Source organism: Oncorhynchus keta, chromosome 35 (genome assembly GCF_023373465.1).
Source record: "Oncorhynchus keta strain PuntledgeMale-10-30-2019 chromosome 35, Oket_V2, whole genome shotgun sequence".
NCBI classification, from domain to species: domain Eukaryota; kingdom Metazoa; phylum Chordata; class Actinopteri; order Salmoniformes; family Salmonidae; genus Oncorhynchus; species Oncorhynchus keta.
In genome coordinates this window covers 68246414-68262133 of record NC_068455.1, presented here as the reverse complement: position 1 = coordinate 68262133, position 15720 = coordinate 68246414, and the positions used below count along the sequence as shown (strand labels likewise).

Sequence of the window (15720 nt, the reverse complement as noted above, 5' to 3'; positions counted from 1 at the left end):
TTCTCTTAGAAAGATACCGTTCTCTTTCCTCTCTCTCAATCAACTCTCAACATTCTCTTAGAAAGATACCGTTCTCATTCCTCTCTCTCAATCAACTCAACATTATATTAGAAAGATACCGTTCTCATTCCTCTCTCTCAATCAACTCTCAACATTATATTAGAAAGATACCGTTCTCATTCCTCTCTCTCAATCAACTCTCAACATTATATTAGAAAGATACCATTCTCATTCCTCTCTCTCAATCAACTCTCAACATTATCTTAGAAAGATACCGTTCTCATTCCTCTCTCTCAATCAACGATCTCAGCATTCTATTAGAAAGATACTGTTCTCATTCCTCTCTCTCAATCAACTCTCAACATTATATTAGAAAGATACCATTCTCATTCCTCTCTCTCAATCAACTCTCAACATTATATTAGAAAGATACCGTTCTCATTCCTCTCTCTCAATCAACTCTCAACATTATATTAGAAAGATACCGTTCTCATTCCTCTCTCTCAATCAACTATATCAACATCCTATTAAAAAGATACCGTTCTCATTCCTCTCTCACAATCCACCATCTCAATATTATTTTAGAAATATACCATTCTAGTACCTCTCTTACAATCAACTATATCAACATTCTATTAGAAAGATATCACTCTAGTTCCTCTTTAACAATCCACTATCTCAGCATTATTTCCTTTGAGCTCTACTAAGTTACAGTCCCTTGACAGTCCCAACATGCAAATCACTTTATTAACTGTTCGGGTCACTAACCAAAATATACAACGTCTAATATTCTAATTCAACATATATGAAGAAAAGCTGACATATTGTTATGAGAAATGAGGAAACACTTTAGGCCATAAACCAAATGTTACAGGTTGATGCTCTGTCTGTCTGTCTGTCTGTCTGTCTGTCTGTCTGTCTGTCTGTCTGTCTGTCTGTCTGTCTGTCTGTCTGTCTGTCTGTCTGTCTGTCTGTCTGTCTGTCTGTCTGTCTGGCTGGCTGGTCTGTCTGTCTGTCTGTCTGTCTGTCTGTCTGTCTGTCTGTCTGTCTGGCTGGCTGTCTGTCTGTCTGTCTGTCTGTCTGTCTGTCTGTCTGTCTGTCTGTCTGTCTGTCTGTCTGTCTGTCTGTCTGTCTGTCTGTCTGTCTGTCTGTCTGTCTGTCTGTCTGACTGGCTGGCTGGCTGGCTGGCTGGCTGTCTGTCTGTCTGTCTGTCTGTCTGTCTGTCTGTCTGTCTGTCTGTCTGGCTGGCTGGCTGGCTGGCTGTCTGTCTGGCTGTCTGTCTGGCTGTCTGTCTGTCTGTAAGATGGTTGACAGTGTGAAATCCAACAGATACGTCCAGAGGGTGACGAGTAACAACTCATTTAGATGGAACTGTCATATTCTCATGTGCTTTATAATGCATCTATTCCTGTAGATATCCTTCAAAATAGGATTCTCTGTGGAGAACCATTGTTGAGGCCATGTGGAATGTATTCAAAAGGAAATGAACGTGTCTGAGAGTCATAAATAAAACACAAACATTGCACTATATATAACTATGCTATAGTACATTCTAAAAGAGATGCCCAGTGACTCATACACTACCACATGTTAAACATATAATACTAATTCATATTAATAAGTACAATTACAAATATTGATCCCAACCAAAATACTGTCTTCTTTTCCCTATAGCCCCTGGGTTTACACATTTAATGTTCATGACACAACCATACAGTAAACCATCATCACTATAATTATAACCAGTTAACAACAGTCTATACAGCCTTCTTCTGTTACTAACTCCTAGTTGAATTATGACATCTCCACCCTCGCCCCCCAATGTGATGAAATGTTGAAAACTAATAAAGCCATATAAATGAGAGAGAACTCACCATTAGAAACTTCACTTTCTGCTCCAGTATCTTGGTTCTGATGCCGAGTGAATGTAACATCAGAGTAGATGATTTCACCAGACATCATCACAGCTCTAAGTTCTCTTTCAGAGTGGGGACCAGAAGAGGAAGATGGCCCTCATCACACACACTCACTCATTTAAATCCCACAAACACTCACACACTCAACCACACACACACTGGCAGTACACAACCACAACTGTTATGGAATACACAGGATGTTATGCAAATAACATTCACACACACACACACACAAACATGTACGCACGAATGCCCGCACACACACTCACACGTCCCAGGAGAATGATGAGGAACTGCAGTGGGGTAGGGAGGTGCAGTAAAAAAACGTATATTCAGTTCCTATTTACAGCTGGGCTTAATTTGAATATGTGATAAACTAGAACGTCATTTGAATATGTTGTAAACTAGCAACCCTGTCATTGATCTGTATTACTGATATCATTTCTAATGGCAGTTCCAGGACAGTTGGCTTGTCATGCTCATACAAACATGGCCTGTAGAATTTACTGTAGGTAGGATTCTAGCTAGCTGTAAGTATATAGCGATATAAAATGTTATCTTTCAGATAAGTTTAATTCATGATAGATCGTTAAAGAAAGCCATCAGATAATACATTATTTCTATAATCCTAATATATCATAGAACATCAGATATCATCAAATTATGTGTTACAATAATCATTTCATAATGACAGCTCCTTTCAATTTGACTCTTTTTTGAGGGCTCTCTTGGAACTCCATTTTGGTTTTTGGTGGTTTTCCTAAGCCAGGATTCAGACACGGCTAAGACATCCGGGTTAGCAGAGTGTGCTAAAGCAGTGAGTAAAACAAACTTAGGGGGTAGGTTTCTAATGTTAACATACATGGAACTAAGGCTTTTATGGTTACAGAAGTGAACAAATGAGAGCAGCTGGGGAGTGGGAGTGGGCTAGGCACTGCAGGGCCTGGATTAACCTCTACATCACCAGAGGAACAGAGGAGAAGTAGGATAAGGGTACGGCTAAAGACTATACGAACTGGCCGTCTAGCACGTTCAGAACAGAGAGTAAAAGGAGCAGGCTTCTGGGCATGATAGCATAGATTCAAGGCATAGTGTACTAAACAAGCTAGCAGTTAGCAGACCGGGTTAACAAGCAAGCAGTTACCAGGGGCTAGCAGTTAGCAGACTGGGGCAGGCAAGCTTGCAGTTAGTAGACCGGGGCTAGCAAGTTAGCCTTTGGGGGACATCACGATGGGGGTAAGTCTGTTTTTGCCTCTTCGTGCGGTGACGTCGCTAGACCAGTCGTGGAGTTAATAAGGTTCCAAGTTGCTCTAAGTAGCTAGCAGGTTAGCAGAATGGGCCTTCAGCGGGCGTTGTGCCTAAGGGCCTGTCGGTATTCCAGTCGTAGAGGATCGGCGGGGTTCCGAAGGGGTCTGGATATTGTAGCCCAGGAGTCAGCTGGGAGATGGGTCTAGCATGGGATAGCTCCATGATAGTTGGTGCTAGCTCTGGGACGGAAACGTTAGCCAGGAGTAGTCAACCCGGGTTGAGGTTAGCTAGCTGTGATGATCCATATGAAAAGGTTCAGAGTTTGTGGTAGGAATTCGGGGATATGGAGAGAAAAATAGGTCCGTTATGTTCTGGTTTGAAACGCGTTGTATGAACTGGCGAGAGCTTTCCGAGCTATAGGTTAGCTGATGACCGCTAGCAGTTGTTAGCTGACTGATAGCTGGTAGCTAGTTAGCTAGCTTCAGTTGAGGTATTCCAGTTCGGAGGTAAATAGAAATACTTTAGGAAAAAAAAAGACCCACACCACATTGGGTGAGGCGGTTTGCAGGAGAGTATTTTGAAGTTGAGGTTTAGGAAAAATATAAAAAAGAACGCGAAGAAAAAGATATATACACATGGGACGAGACAAGACAAAGCCAAAGACATCTGACTGCTACGCCATCTTGGAAAAATGTGCCTATTAGACAGTTCTACATGTTTGACCTATACATTTGGAGAGAGAGAGAAAGAAGGAAATGGAAAGACAGAGGGGTAGTCCTAGGTAGTCTCTTTACCTCTCCCTCAGGGGCTTTCACTAGATGACGTCTAAACCGTCTTCTATTCTTGATTACGGTAAAGGTGACTCCAAAATGTCAAAATACATTACTTACCATTAATTTCTATTGGGCACAAAATGATCTGAAACACAACCAAAATTAACAATCATTTTGAAACCTAACTTTTTGTTTTATAATTCTTCTTAGGCTAGGGTCTATTTTTCTCCATTTCCGCCTGACTGACATGCCCAAAGTAAACTGCCTGTTGCTCAGGCCCTGAAGCCTGGATTTGCATATAATTGGTATCATTGGAAAGAAAACACTCTGTAGTTTGTGAAAATGTTAAAATAATGTAGACTATAACACAATAGATATGGTAGGAGAAAATCTAAAGAAAAATCAACCTTTTTTTGAGAGCCCATGCTTTTTCATTAGAAATTACAGGGAATATAAATAATCTAGATCCCAGTATGCAATTCCTATGGTTTCCACTGGATGTCAGTAGTCTTTGTATAAGGTTTCAGTCTTGTTTCTTCCCAAACAAGGAAGAATTACGAGCTTTCGTACTGGGATACAGACTTGGAAATCAGTCTGTGCGCGCATGATGAAGAGGATGCGCACCTGTAAATATTATTTTGCTATATTATATACTTCTTTACGTATGAAATATTATAGTTTAATTACATTTTAGGATACCTGAGGGTTACATAGAAACATATTTTGATTTGTTTTACCAAAGTTTAGCGGTAGATTTTTGGATTCCTTTCTCTGCAGTTGAATGAGTGGATTACTCAAATCAATGGCGCCAACTAAACTGAATTTTGGGATATAAAGAAGGATTTTATCTAACAAAACGACACTACATGATGTAGCTGGGACCCTTTGGATGACAAATCAGAGGAAGATTTTCAAAAAGTAAGTGAATATTTAATCGCTATTTGTGAAACTATGAAACCTGTGCTGATGGAAAAATATTTTGATGTGGGGCGCCATCCTCAAACAATCGCATGGAAAGCTTTCGCTGTAAAGCCTATTGTAAATTCGGACAGGGCAGTTGGATTTTAAATAATTTAAGCTTTTAACCAATATAAGACAGTTGTATATTCCTAAATGCTTAATATCCATAATTTTGTATGATTATTCATTTGAATTGCGCTCCCTCCAGTCTCACCGGTTGCCTAAACACAATCTCTTCTCTGATCAATCATTTATAAAACAATTTCTCATTTTTGGGGGGAGCACACAATATACAGTGCCATCAGAATATATTCACACCCCTTGACTTTTTCCACATTTTGTTGTGTTACAGCCTGAATTTAAAATAGATTAAATTGGTATTTTTTGTCATTGGCCTACACACAATCCTCAAAATGCCAAAGTGAAATTATGTTTTTCTAAAGATTTACAAATTAATAAAAATGAAATCTGAAATGTCTTATAAGTGTCTTATATATGCCAATAAGTATTCAACCCCTTTTTTTATTGCAAGCCTAAATAAACAATGGCGTAAATGTGCTTATCAATTACTTTTAATGTCTACCTCCTCTCTGTAACCCACACATACTGTCACACCCTGATCTGTTTCACCTGTCTTTGTGCTTGTCTCCACCCCTCTCCAGGTATTGTCCATCTTCCTCATTATCCCCATGTTTTACTGTTTGTCTGTTGCTAGTTCGTCTTCACTTGCCAGGTCTTTCCACCGTGTTTACCCGTCTACCTGATTTCTCAAGTTCTGTTTCCTAGTTTCCCCAGTTCCGACCATTCTGTGTCACGAATCCCGTTTCCTGAGTCTGTTTTTTGCCTGTGTTCTGTCCTGGAGTGTTTTTTTCCCCGGCGTCCTGGAACGCACCCTGTCTGGTTGCCGGGCAATGTAGCCAGTTGGGAGTTCTGATTACCCGCACCTGTATCCCATCAGCTATCTGCACACCTGGTCCTGATCATCATCTCTCCTCTTCATAAGCCCGGACCTGACATCCATTCCCTGCCGGATCGTTAGCCATGAACAGTATGTTGTGCCATAGTATCAGCCTCAAGTTGGATAGAATTTTTTTTTTTACGTATTGCTTGCCTTAAACTTACCTCCGTTTGTTCTGTCTTCAGTTACTCACCCGGATCATTTACCCCATTCCCGCCTGATCGTCGGAGAATTCCGCTACCACATTGGATCCACCTATTTACTCCCATCAACTCACCACCGCTGCCCGCTACGCCACCTGGATATATCTACCCATTCACATTCACTTGTAAATAATTACTCACCTTCTTCCTACTCTCCTTGTCCTGGTCTGCTCCTGGGTTCGATTTTGAAAGAACGTGACATTCTGCCTGTCCAGACCCCGAGCCTGCCTGCCGTTCTGTACCTGCCTGACTCTGACCCGTTTAACAACCTCTGCCTGTCCAGACCCCGAGCCTGCCTGCTGTTCTGTACCTGCCTGACTCTGACCCGTTTAACAACCTCTGCCTGTCCAGACCCCGAGCCTGCCTGCTGTTCTGTACCTTATTGATTCTGCCCTGGATTACAGACCTCTGCCTGTCCAGACCCCGAGCCTGCCTGCTGTTCTGTACCTTATTGATTCTGCCCTGGATTACAGACCTCTGCCTGTCCAGACCCCGAGCCTGCCTGCTGTTCTGTACCTTATTGATTCTGCCCTGGATTACAGACCTCTGCCTGTCCAGACCCCGAGCCTGCCTGCTGTTCTGTACCTTATTGATTCTGCCCTGGATTACAGATCTCTGCCTGTCCAGACCCCGAGCCTGCCTGCTGTTCTGTACCTTATTGATTCTGCCCTGGATTACAGACCTCTGCCTGTCCAGACCCCGAGCCTGCCTGCTGTTCTGTACCTTATTGATTCTGCCCTGGATTACAGACCTCTGCCTGTCCAGACCCCGAGCCTGCCTGCTGTTCTGTACCTTATTGATTTTGCCCTGGATTACAGACCTCTGCCTGTCCAGACCCCGAGCCTGCCTGCTGTTCTGTACCTTATTGAGTCTGCTCTGGATTACAGACCTCTGCCTGTCCAGACCCCGAGCCTGCCTGCTGTTCTGTACCTTATTGATTTTGCCCTGGATTACAGACCTCTGCCTGTCCAGACCCCGAGCCTGCCTGCTGTTCTGTACCTTATTGATTTTGCCCTGGATTACAGACCTCTGCCTGTCCAGACCCCGAGCCTGCCTGCTGTTCTGTACCTTATTGATTCTGCCCTGGATTACAGACCTCTGCCAGCCTTTGACCTGTCTTTTGCCTAACCCCTGTTCATGGCCAATAAACATCTGTGACTCTAACTGTCTGCATCACGGTCTTATCCTGAGTTCTGATACATGCAATTATCTGTAAGGGAGGTTTTCTAATGCCTAGCAAAGAAGGGTACCTATTGGTAGATGGGTAAAAAAAAGCAGACATTGAATATCCCTTTGAGCATGGTGAAGCTACTAATTACACTTTGGCTGGTTTATCTATACACCCAGTCACTACAAAGACACAGGCTTCCTTCCTGTCTCAGTTGCCAAACAGGAAGATAACTGCTCAGGGATTTCACCATGAGACCAATGGTGACTTTAAAACAGTTAGAGTTTAATGGTTGTGATAGGAGACCTGCATGTGTTACTCCACAATACTGACCTAAGTGACAAAGTGAAAAGAAAGCCTGTACAGAATAAAAAATATTCCAAAACATGCATCCTATTTGCAACAAGGCACTAAAGTAATACTGTAAAACATGTGACAAAGCAATTGACTTTCTGTCCACATTACTGAGTAGCACTCTCCATATTTTCAAGCATAGTGGTGGCTGCATCGTGTTTTCCTACCTCATTTGCACATGCTGTATATAGATTTTTCTACTGTATTATTGATTGTATGTTTTTTTATTCCATGTGTAACTCTGTGTATGTGTCGAACTGCTTTGCTTTATCTTGGCCAGGTCACAGTTGCAAATGAAAACCAGCCTACCTGGTTAAATAAAGGTGAAAAAAAAAAAAATGTTATGGGTATCCTTAACATGTTAATAATGACTGGGAGTTTTTCAGGATAAAAAAGAAACCGAATGGAGCTAAAGCACAGGCTAAATCCTAGGGGCTAACCTGGTTCAGTCTGCTTTCCAGAGATGAATTCACCTTTCAGTAGGACAAAATACAATGCTAATCTACACTTGAGTTGCTTACCAAGAAGACAGTGAATGTTCCTGAGTGGCCGAGTAACAGTTTTTACATAAATCTACTTAGAAATCTATGGCAAGACCTTCAAATGGTTGTCTAACAACAATCCAGGTGCATAATCCAGGTGTGGAAACTATTAGGTATTTACCCAGAAAGTAAAACTTAATTTTTAAAAATAAAAATAATTACATTTAAAAAATTGCCTCAGGGGTGCGAATACCTATGTAAATGAAATATTTCTGTATTTCCTTTTCATTAATTGTGTAAACATTTCGAAAAACATATTTTCACTTTGCCATTATGGGGTACTGTAGATGGGTGTAGATGGGTGAGAAAAAAGAAATCAAATCCATTTGGAAGATTACACAGCAAAATGTGGAGTAAGTGAAGGGGTATGACTACTTTCTGTAAACCCCTTGATGATTGCTAGGCAGCGCCAGTTAACCATCCTCCTGCGAGTTCTTATCATTGAGGCATGTCACTTCTCCCATCGTTTAACATAGCCCACCACTAAGCATGCACTGTTTTCTTAACCACAATTGGATGGATCCATAAACTGACTTGCCTAGTTAAATAAAGGTAAAATAAAATAAAGAATTACTGTCACAATAAAAATCACTGAACCTAGAAAATATTGAAATAAAGTAGTTTAATGCAATAGAAGTCATGTATCCAATTGTTGCTTACTGAAACCTCCAAAGTCATCCAATCATGATAATAAATCTGCAGCAATAGCCTACCTGTGTGTATTCAACTAGATGACAACTTAAGCACCGGTTTGATTGGGCCAGCGCCATCGCACTGTGGGGACTCCGGTTGAGGTGAGTGCTGCCTATGATCATCTTGTCTAGTTGGCTCATTTATTAGAAACTTTAGCCAGCATGTTATGTAGTTTAACATGGGTAGACTAGTCCTACGCCTGACCTAAAGCCTGTGACTTCCCTGCCTTGACTTCACTGAATCTCCGTTAGGCTATTTGGTGTCTGGCTGGGCAAATTGTCACGGTTCATGAATCCTCTCTCTCTCTCTCTCTCTCTCTCTCTCTCTCTCTCTCTCTCTCTCTCTCTCTCTCTCTCTCTCTCTCTCTCTCTCTCTCTCTCTCTCTCTCTCTCTCTCTCTGCATTATTCATCTGTGGACACACTCAAAGAGAGTTGACCTGTGACTAAAAATGTTGTTGTTTAATTCAATTTAATTCATTTAATTCTATCCACTTTACAACATATCATTAGTTAATATACCATTGCCATTATTAGCAAATCAGACAAATTATGCTGCACTCTGCCTATTGGCTACTTAACTTATTCAAGGCCGTCTCAAAATACAACACTGCCCCTTTAAGACATAAAAAATAGCTCTTTACCTGACTCCTTTTTCAAAGATGGCTAGAAATGTACACATGTTGTGCTCTTGTAGGAAGCCACCACTCCCCCATTGTTGACTAGAAATGAGCTATAACTAGGCTAAAAACTCACTAACGAACAAAGAATATGAACAATGTGCACACATTGCCACATCTATTGCCACATGTAGCTTTCGCCTTGAGCTCAAAACAAGCTCATCTACTTGCGACCTCTCATACAGTCCAGTTCAAAGTGAATGGCACAGATCCATATGGCAATGGCTATTTGCAAAATATGCCTATTGCAGCTCTGATCGGTTATGTGGTCTGTGTAGAGTACTGTCCTCTGCCTACAGGAACATCTCTAACACGGTTAGTTGTGCATACTAAGTCTTGCATAGATTGTTTTGTTTCGATATGTTATATTGAAAGTGGCTAATATTGTGTTGATTCGATCACAATTCCCACTGTAGCGTGCAAAGTTGATAGTGTTACCTAAAGGAGAAAACTGTGAAGTTCAATCTAGTTGCTATTTCATCTGCACACGGCAGTTCCCCTGGTCCGCATGTGCGCAGTTTAGAGGTGACATTGCTGGTCTGTATGTAAATCCAAAATAAAAGTGACCATATTACTGAAGTCAGATCATACTATGGAAAGATTGTTGCTCTGACTGCATTTGTCTTCATATAACTGTTTCCACAGCTCTGCCCACAGCCTCAGTGAAGATAGTCACTCCACAGGGTCTCCTCTACCCTGGAAAGACAGTCAGTCTGCAGTGTGACATATCAGACTACACAGACTGGACATACCACTGGTTCAGAAACAATGAAGAGCTTCTCATTAAGACCAGGAAAAACATCACCATCTCTCTCCCTGACCAGGCTGGTCAGTACCAGTGTGATGGGATGAGGAGAAGTCGGCCCCAGAAGTCATATTACAGCTTTTCTCCCCCCATCATCATCACTGGTGAGCTCACTGTTTGTCTTCAATCTGGACTTTGTAAATTCAGAGCCAATAAGAGTTAATCTAAATACAGATATATACACTGTAAATTCTAACTGTATGGAGTCAACATACCCATATGTAAAATATACATTTTATCACAACGTTTCAGCATCAGCTGAATTACCACGTAGGTATCCAGATGTTTTGTGCTCTATTTTCTCAGCCTTTCCCAAAGCTACACTGACTGTAAAACCCAACCCTGTGTTTCCTGGAGAGACAGTTACTCTGACGTGTTCAGTAGAGTCTGACAGTATCTGGAGCTTTAAGTGGTACAAAGACAGGAATTATAATGTAGGATCCCAGTCTGGTTACAGTAACATTGGATTCTCTCACATCAGTAGAGCTGCTGAGTCTGACCAGGGTCAGTACTGGTGTGAAGGGAACAGAGTGTCTAGACCCACATCTTCACAACCAAGTAATGCTATTACTCTCACTGTAAAAGGTAAAGTACTTTGTTCTGTTCTCTCTCGTCATACAGATACATAGACACTGTTGTTTCAGAGTCAATCATGTAGACATTTTCTGTGTCTGTAGACTTTTCAAGAGGACATCTTGCAGCAGATCAGATCCATGTTTTCTAGATACATCACAACCTTTTCTTCATTCCAACAGATAGTCATCCGACGGCCACACTGGGTTCTGACAACCAGGACATATTCCTAGGAGACAGAGTGACACTGAGCTGTACTGCAGAGTCTTCTGGATGGAAGTTTTACTGATACAGACACAGACCAGACTCTACACCAGTAACCACAACCTCTGGATACTCCTACACACTCAGCTGGGTCAGTGTCTCTGATGGAGGACAGTACTTATTAAAAAAAGTAAGTATTCATACTTCGTCGTATTGGTCTCATCAATATGACGAACGTGACAGAATAACCCACCTAACCAGGACCAAGCAGCGTGAAAGGGAGGAACAGCGCTTGGTGGAAAAATGGACCTGGGACGAAATACTGGACGGTAAAGGATCCTTGACGTGGGAGGAGATTTTGGCAGGAGAGGATCGCCTACCATGGAAGCAGATGGAAACAAAGCAGGAGGAACGGCGAAGTAAGAGAGGACAGAAACGACGTCGGGGAGGTAGGCCACAGAAACCCCAATCCCTTTTTCCAGGGGGGCACATGGAGCAGTCGGCGAAGTTGAGGGGTGAGCCTGAGATTGTCGAGGAGTTATTGGACAGATTGGAGGAGAGTGAACAGAGGGGTGATTATGAGATATTCGAGGAGTTGTTGATGAGATTGGAGGAGAGTGAAGAGAGCGAGCTGTTGGTTTGGCGTAGTATGCACGGCATTCGCCCTGTGGAGCGTGTTAGCTGTCCGATGCCACTTGTGTCAGTTCCTTGTACTCATCCTGAAACGTGTTAAAGTTCCAGAAAAATTGATGCTGGCTATACACACCACGTCTCCAGTGTACCTTCACAACCCGTTGTGTCCTGTTCCTGCTCCTCGCACTCGCTCTGAGGTGCGTGTCCCCAGCCCGGTACCACCAGTGCCAGCACCAGGCCTCCAGTGCGCCTCCAGGGTCCAGTACGCCCTGTTCCTGCTCCTTGCACTCGCCCTGAGGTGCGTGTCCCCAGCCCGGAACCACCAGTGCTGGGACCATGCACCAGGCCTACAGTGCGCCTCAGCAGTCCAGTACGCCCTGTTCCTCCTCCCCGCACCAGTCCGGGGTCTCCAGCGACGGTCTCCAGCAACGGTCCCCAGTCCAGAACATCCGGTGATGATCCATGGGTCAGTGCTACAAGAGCGGACTCGGTGTAAAGAAGGGGGGAGGTGTCCAGAACCAGAGCCGCCACCAAAGTTAGATGCCCACCCAGACCCTCCCATATCGGTTTAGGTTTGCGGCCGGGAGTCCGCACCTTTGGGGGGTGGGGTTACTGTCATGCCCTGACCTTAGTAATCTTTGATTTCTTTATTATTTTGGTTAGGTCAGGGTGTGACAAGGGTGGTTGGTTTAGTTTTTGTATTGTCTAGGTGTTCTTGTCCTGTCTAGGGTTTTTGTATATCTAGGGGTGTTTGTTAGTCTAGGTTTATAGGTCTATGGTGGCCTGAATTGGTTCCCAATCAGCTGTTTATCGTTGTCTCTGATTGGGATCCTATTTAGATTGCCATTTCCATTTTGGTTTTGTGGGTTATTGTCTATGTGTAGTTGCCTGTCTGCACTCGGTTTATATAGCGACACGTTCGTTTTGTTATTTTGTTTAGTGTTCTTTCTTTATTAAAAGAGGTATGTCTTCATATTACGCTGCGCCTTGGTCTCATCAATACGACGAACGTGACATGGATATTATTCTGGATATGACTACTATATTATGCTGATGTTTATCCGACTACAGAAACAACAACCCCACCAGAGGTAGATTCAGTCTATTCTAAGGTGAAGCCACACACAGCCCCCTGTAAGACTAATAGCCATATGCTATTGACAGGTGTAGGATCTTAATTTGACCAGTTTCTCACAGAAGGAAAGTAATCCTGCAGCAAAAGGAAATCTGAACTATTGTGTGTATAATGCATAATGTGTATAATGGACATTTTTGTAGGGCTTGATACATTGGTAGTTAGGGAAAATCAAGTCTAAAATTCTAGAATACTCTTTAATACAGTGTAATCAAATTAAGATCCTACACCATACACTTATGGAACTAATGCTCTGATATCAAAGTATGCTGTACCTATTTAAAGTGTTTGTTGCTTTTTAAATTTGAGTCATTTAGCAGATGCTCTTATCCTGAGTGATTTACACAAGCAATTAGGGTTACATGCCTTGAGGTACAGACACATTTTTTCACTTAGTAGGTTCAGGTATTCTGGTTGCTCCTAACCACGAGGCTAGCAGTTTCCCTGGATTAGTTTATATATTTTATTGCAATAAATAGCAGCTAAAAACTGAATTGCTTATAGAAGTACAAACAAAAAAACATCAACAAATCTATAAATTGTGAGAGTAATGGAACTGGAAGAGATGATGAATGATCAGGGAAGCAGATTTGATTGTCTATTGATTCTATGAGCAGAGGAGGGAGCCGGTCAGAATAGAAAGACAGTCAGTGTCTGTAGCCTCAGCAGGGCACCATGCTGTCCCCTCATGTCCTCCATGATCTGGGCTGGTGTTAGTTAGCTTCGCTGACAAGCCACTCCTCTCCACTAACTCTATGTAACTCCCACTTGGGTGATGCTATTATACTGCCATAAAGGCACTAGAAGAATAACATTAGCAGTCAGAGTATCTTATCCACTAGTCCCAGCCATCTCCTCATGCAGTTCTCTCACTTCTTCTGCTTCTCTCCAAACCAGTGTTGTGGCTTTCTAATCCATACAAATCAAAAGTCTCCAAGCTAGCGAGTAAGCCAAAAAACTGGCACAGTCGAACTGTGAAACGGATTATGAAAAAGCAATCGAAAAACAAAAAGCTGATAGAAAAATTGCAATACGAAATTACTTGAAGGCCCAGCGCACTCGAAAACGTGATTTCCTGTGATATTTATATATACGTGTATATACTGTATATCCACCCTATGAGGTTGGACTAATACTGCGAAATTGTAAAAAAGATAATACCCTTTTAGTGTTAGATGTTTGAAAGGACTGCCTGATATTTGAGCCTGTTTTGGTGGTATGACGTCATGGCCTAAATCACCAATTTATTTTCCCCCTCCCCACTCAGACCACTAACAGTCAGTCCTAGCAACATTGTTGCTTGGGAAATCACTCTTTGCTGAGAAACTATAAGGTACTTAATTGTTACCCAGAAATGATTTGGTATTAAGATAAAATCAGTGACATTGGACCGTTAAAAAACAACTAAATATGATTATATGTAAAAATCAAACAAATAAAAAATTGTGGGCGTGATCATCCATGGCTGCTATAGTGGTGCCATCATGGCAATTAAAGGACCTCACACTATACTTTAACATTAAACTACTGTTGTTCTAAAAACCATCACACACAAATACCTTGTGTTTTTTTATTTTGAAATGTGGACATGCACGCCTATGATTGCAAAAGGGTCTTCCAAGAACATGATGGGGTCAACTTGGGGTCATGATAGGGGCTGCACCAAATGTTTGATGTATTATAATAATTGATTATGCTTATGTTGTATTAATAGAAGGGGAAGGGCTATTTGACCCCTCCCTCACTACATTTATATGGTCCAGGACTACAGATTAGCAATATACATATTCATTATAAGGTTTAGTATTGTTCCCCAGTTCATTCATAGTCTTTGCTTCTTTTAAGAAATGGCCTGAGAGATGTGAGTTATTGCAGTCAAAACAGGGTGTCTGTGAGAAAGCGCCTCAAAGCTAAAAGAGATTCATAGACACAGAACCCTGCAGGGGACTGAAAGAGATAAGAGACTAGTCAGACATACCACTATAAAGCAACTAGGAGAGTGGAAGATTATTGCTGAGTCCTTAGAAAACACTGGAACTATTGTCTCTCCTGCAAGTTTGTAAAACTGTATATGCATGGTCTTGGTTTCATGAGTAGAAGGTTTTGACGTAGGCAGTTACATCACTAGGGGTTGAATGCAAGCATATTAAAAGCAACTTGGACTTTTCCTATTTTGCAGAACTCAGGAGAGACATCAGTTGTATGTTTGATGTTTGACTTCTGTCTACAGCTGTATTTTGATTAAAATTACATTTTGAACATTCCTTATTTGTTAATTAAGTAAATAACCGTGCCCAGAAAAGTGGAACCAACAAACGCAAGGTCAGACTCATAAGACTGGGTGTGGTATCTACATGGAAATAGTATCAATATTTCCATTACTGTGTTACATTCCATGTATAAACTACCTGACCAGGTCTTGCTAATAGCCTCACCATCCTACAGACGAGGTCACCGTGATTAATGACAGTGTCCCTTCATGGTTGGTAAGGCCACTGTTCCTGTTAGGGGATTTCTGTGTCTGTTTATATCCAACACAATCTCACACTAAATTAGTGCAAATATGTACTAAAAGTATTTCAGCAGATTTTGTGTTTTTTTGTGCATTTTTGTGTGGCGTAATTCGTGTGAAAATACATTTTGTGCGACTTGATTCATAGAAAAATATTTTTTTGGGGGGACAATCTTCGGAACAGTCTTTCGAAAGTTTTGGGAGCAATGCATTTTGGAAAATTATGTTCTACACTGCCTTTTGTGTCCCATATTAATTTATATTAAAAAACAAATGTGTTAACAACCCAATATTGTTAATCAACCAGGTTGTCACCAAAATACTTATAATAGTTGACTTATGTCTTTAAATGTTTCATTATTAATA

General features: G+C 41.7%; 1 protein-coding gene across 1 annotated transcript in view; it reads right to left on the bottom strand.

Moving 5' to 3' along the window:
• The window catches only part of LOC118376128 (C-type lectin domain family 4 member F-like), a 31567-nt gene extending 29230 nt beyond the window's left edge, over window positions 1–2337 (bottom strand). The window contains exon 1 of the mRNA XM_052497433.1: window positions 1875–2337. Coding sequence (XP_052353393.1) covers window positions 1875–1962 — 88 coding nt within the window. The 5' untranslated portion in view covers window positions 1963–2337. The remainder of the gene's footprint in view (window positions 1–1874) is intronic.
• Window positions 2338–15720: the final 13383 nt, after the last annotated feature.